At 42.6% G+C, this 5,000-nt stretch overlaps 1 protein-coding gene across 10 annotated transcripts in view; it reads right to left on the reverse strand.

Moving 5' to 3' along the window:
• The window catches only part of LOC143123735 (voltage-dependent L-type calcium channel subunit alpha-1C-like), a 60,450-nt gene that overhangs the window by 26,275 nt on the left and 29,175 nt on the right, over positions 1–5,000 (reverse strand). For 8 of the 10 annotated variants that reach the window (XM_076285020.1, XM_076285027.1, XM_076285023.1 and 5 more), the window contains exon 21: positions 2,504–2,587. In XM_076285020.1, the coding sequence (XP_076141135.1) occupies positions 2,504–2,587 (84 nt within the window). Of the gene's footprint in view, positions 1–1,592; positions 1,677–2,503; positions 2,588–5,000 lie in introns of all 10 variants that reach the window. The other 2 variants (XM_076285025.1, XM_076285024.1) reach the window with 1 other exon arrangement.

Here is a 5,000-nt window from a genome sequence, read left to right on the forward strand (position 1 = left end):
ATATAATTTTACACCATGAAAAGTGTGTCTAGCAGAAAAACACTAACTTTAAATTAGCAGAAGGCTGTTTGATCATACAGATGTAAACGGCTCATGGACTGAAAGTAAGGAAACCCTTATTATGAAGCTTTCAGGGGACACTTTTTATGAAGCTTTCATGGAACACTTATTATGAAGCTTTCAGGGGACCTTTATTATGAAGCTTCCAGGGGACTCTTATTATGAAGCTTTCAGGGGACCTTTATTATGAAGCTTTCAGGGGACACTTATTATGAAGCTTTCAGGGGACACTTATTATGAAGCTTTTAGGGGACCCTTATTATGAAGCTTTTAGGGGACCTTTATTATGAAGCTTTCAGGGGACCTTTATTATGAAGCTTCCAGGGGACCCTTATTATGAAGCTTTCAGGGGACACTTATTATGAAGCTTTTAGGGGACCTTTATTATGAAGCTTTCAGGGGACCTTTATTAGGGGACCGTAAGCTTTCAAGGCCTTCGGGCCAAAGTCAAACAAAGCCTTTGTAAACTAAGACTGATCAAAACACGAAAAGCCTACAAATCCTACTCAGTAATTACAGATGGCCATTGATCTCAATATAGTTATCAGTAATGCCATATGTGCCAGATGGCCATTGATCTCAATATAGTTATCAGTAATGCCATATGTGTTGCTTCTTAGTAAACACTTGTGCACAGTGTTTGTGTAAATGAGCCACCACTACAGAATCAAGAGTTTGCTTTCTCTACAGTAGGCTACCTTTAGGTACATACTGTACATTCCCACTGTAACAGATTTAGAGTAAGCTACAGAGTTATAACAGATTTACAGTAACCTACAGATGTGTAATAGGTTTACACTACAGGGCTGAAACTACAATAAAGAGGTTTACAGTAAACTAAAGACCTGTAATTACTATAAACATGTTTACAGTAAACTCCAGGGCTAGAACTAGAATAAACATGTTTACAGTAAACTCCAGAGGAAGAGCCACAATAAACATGTTTACAGTAAACTCCAGAGCTGGACCTACAATAAACATGTTTACAGTAAACTCCAGGGCAACAGTAAACTCCAGAGGTAGAACTACAATAAACATGTTTACAGTAAACTCCAGAGCTGGACCTACAATAAACATGTTTACAGTAAACTCCAGGGCAACAGTAAACTCCAGAGGTAGAACTACAATAAACATGTTTACAGTAAACTCCAGAGGTAGAACTACAATAAACATGTTTACAGTAAACATAAAAGGTTTCCCATTGCAACAGGTTCACAGTAAAACTATGACTACAGTAGCTATGACTACGGTGCAGAGGAGTTGTCTGGGCCCTCCGTACGCCGGATGCCTAGCGGTTGTGTGGTGATGCCAGAGTGCGCTGCCCCGTGAGTGTGCTATACAGTGTGGCTCATGCTGAGACTAAGTGAGATCACTGGCAGTCAGAGATGAGAGAAACAACGGGAGGATGCAGGGCTCTAATCGCTAGGGGCAACCAGAGAGGGGAGGAGAGGGCAGGGCTCTAATTGCTAGGGGCAACCAGAGAGGAGAGGGAAGGGCAGGAACAGGCAGGCAGGAATCAGAGGGCTACTTACGTTAGCCTCAGTGATAGCTATGTCAACAACGCTACCCACAACTATGAGGGCGTCAAACGTGTTCCATGCATCAACAAAATAATGCTGCGTTGGGTCGAAGGAAGGACGGAGAAACAGAAACAGAAAGAAAGAAAGAAAGGAAGAAAGGAAAAGAAACAAAGAGAAAAAAGAGAGAAAAATAAGAGATAAGGGAATAAGGGTTACATGTGAACAACCTGCTATCAGGAATCCACTGGAGAGAACTCAGACGTGGAGCGGGAAATACTCAAAAGAAAAGAAGATATTTGTTGTGAGGTAGAAACCATAGCAACCAAACAAATGAGACGGACTGAGTCGGAGAGATGGTCACAGGCAGCGACGGCTGGTCATGCTTGCCCAGGGAGGGAGGAGAGGAACGGAGCGCAGCCGAGCCGAGCCAAGCGGGCAGACTAGACCCCTGACACGGCCCAGGGGAACAGTCTGGACACCCAGCTCTTTGGTTAGTCACGTTAGTCACAGAGTTAACAGCACCATAAACCATATGCCTCGCAGAGAACTCTCTCTCTCTCTCTCTCTCTCTCTCTTTTACCCTCCTACTCTTTTCTTCCACTGCAGACTTTTGAAGCACTGACGTTCTTTCTACACCTCCTATAGTAGAGCAATGAGATACCCTGACGGGGGTTGTAACCATAGGGACAACATTCTATTGCTCCTAGAGATAGGGTGTGGCAAGGTGGACCGGGGGAGGGGGCAGGTTTTAAGAGAGGAACTCCAGGGAGTTTAAAGTAAGACAGAGGACAGGACAAGAGAGAGAGAGAGAGAGAGAGAGAGAGAGAGAGAGAGAGAGAGAGAGGAGGACAAACAATAAGAAAAGTGACAGAGGTACAGAGAGAGTGGGCAACAGAGGGACAGGAGACTGAGAGTATACTTACATTGATCTCACTCAGAATGACGTCTATTATGCTGCCAATAACGATGAGGAAGTCAAAAACATTCCAAGGATCACTAAAGTAACCCTACACAGACGGGGAGGGGTGGAGTGGGCAGGGGGGGAGGGCAAGAGAGGAAGGTTAGACAGGCAGGACACAGGAGACAGGAGAGGGCTGGACTGACCTGCTCAGGACCTGCTCAAGACTAAAGTAAGACTGGCTCAAGGCCAGCTAGCTCAGTATGCTTAGTACTAGCTCAGGACTGGCTTAAGGCCAGCTAGCTCAGTATGCTTAGTACTAGCTCAGGACTGGCTTAAGACCAGCTCAAGACTGACAGAACAAACTCTGGACAAGCTGAGGACTACCTGAAGACTAGCTCAAATTTAGATAATTATTTTTCAGTATGATCTGCAGGAATTAGCTGAAGCTTTAGTGAGGTAATGACCTGCTGCAACGATCTCTGAAATTTGATTACATCATTAGCTGTCAGTCTGGCTGCTCTTAGCTTAGCTGCATAATTAGCGCACACTTGTTCAAAAGCATACCAAATTAGTGCACTTATTTCCAAAGCAGACTATATTAGTGCACTTCTTCCAAATATTTTAATGTATTAGTGCACTTGGGAGTAGGACTAAACAGACAGGAAGTCATATTGGGCTAATCTCCCTCTGCTGGACAGCAGAATGGCAGGTTTGAACAGTGCTGGATGTCAGAATCAAAACTCTATCTGTTCCTATAACACATGGCACAAGAGGACAGCAGTCCATCCATTAAGATCATTTGAAAAGAGTCACAGAAATCAGCGTGTCTCTAAGAAACCCTTAAGTGGCATCGGGCAGAGTGAGATAGAGAGAAATTATCATTCTGGGCAAGCACCTCTGGAAGAAAACAGTTACAACATTGCTAATAGCTCATGCTAAAAACATTGCTAACAGGTTATGCTATCAGCATTGCTAACCACTCATGCTATCAACATTTCTAACAGGTCATGCTAACAACTTTGCTAACTACACAACTAAATGTTCTTAGTGCTAACACTGCTAATGTTAGTCAGCATAGGCCAGGAGGGATCGCTACAGACTAGCAGCATGGGATAGGGCAATGCTGACCCTTTGAGAAACACTATAAGTAAATAAAATAAATAATAAACAAATATAAATAGTAAATAAGTGTGCAAGAGGTAAACAGGCTCCTGGAGTTCGAGTGTAGGTATCGCTGCGTGGGGAAAGAAACGTTAGACAGCAAACCGGAAACATTGTCAATCTAAACAAACCTGAGTACTTCTGGAGAACTACATCTCTTTGCTAGAAAGACTTTACGTCTTATACCCTAAACCAGGGGTCGGCAACCTTTTTTGCCTGGAGAGCCACTTTTACCAAATTTATTATTTTTTTAATCTCAGAAGAGCCACATAAAGACGGTTACAAGAAAAAGTTTGGATATTTAACGTACAGTTACTTTCATTCAACATAGGATTTTTAAATAGCCTACATTTTCTACTAGTTTTAATGTGCAAGTAACTTGAAATGTAAAGTGGAATGACAGAAGTATAGGCGTTAGGCTTCCCATGTAGGCTAAACACCACCCCCTATTTTTCCAGTGTCCTTTGGTATGCAAAGTAACATCATAGTTAACAACACAACACTCAATTTTCATTGACATGTCATTGGCAAAATTGAACATTAGGCCTACCAGAGATTTGGTGATGGCCTTGGAGTCTGGATGGCTCATATTCAGTGAGGTGAAGTTTCATGCAAGAATTGAGGCTGTCACCATTTAAGAGCAACGCCACGCAAAACTTGCATATCCATACCATGGCATTGTGTTGGCGTTATGGATGTGACTGTTTTGCACGGAATTGCCCTTAAACGTGAGCGCAGGTTTGTCTTTATATTTTTCATATGTGAGAAAGATTTCTCACATGCAAGTGGAACCGAACAGGGTTAACACAGCAATAGCCTACTAACTCGTTGCAGTGTGCGATATATAACGGGCAGTTCATTTCGCGTTTTCAGAATCAGTCTTCGGATGGAAACTTTCCCATTTCAGCCTTGTGTTCGCACTCGCAAGCTGTGGTCACTGACGTTTCCTTTTTGATATTTTCCTTATCTAGCCTACAGCAAGCGCACACATCAACAATAACAATTAAAGTGTTCTCGTTTACTGAAATGGAGGGAAATCTGTGATTTTGTTTGATATTGACATGGCAACGAACCGCGAATGTAACAATATTGTGCAGCTATGGTTACGGAGTCAAGTGATTAATTAATTTCAAAAGCTGAGCCGCATCAGAGGGATCAAAGAGCCGCATGTGGCTCCGGAGCCGCGGGTTACCGACCCCTGACCTAAACGTTGCTTCCATTCCAAAAATATGAATGCTTTTAAGTAGAGTATACTGTATATGTTGTGCATGCACATACATTTGTACGTCAGTGCAAATATAACTGTTATATGCTATAGCTGTGATGTCACAATAGTAACATATAAAGTTAAATGAGCT

Source organism: Alosa pseudoharengus, unplaced genomic scaffold (genome assembly GCF_046254945.1).
Source record: "Alosa pseudoharengus isolate Yale_2024_CS ecotype anadromous, Long Island Sound unplaced genomic scaffold, YU_APseudo_1.1 YU_APseudo_1.1_scf_142, whole genome shotgun sequence".
Classification (NCBI taxonomy): domain Eukaryota; kingdom Metazoa; phylum Chordata; class Actinopteri; order Clupeiformes; family Clupeidae; genus Alosa; species Alosa pseudoharengus.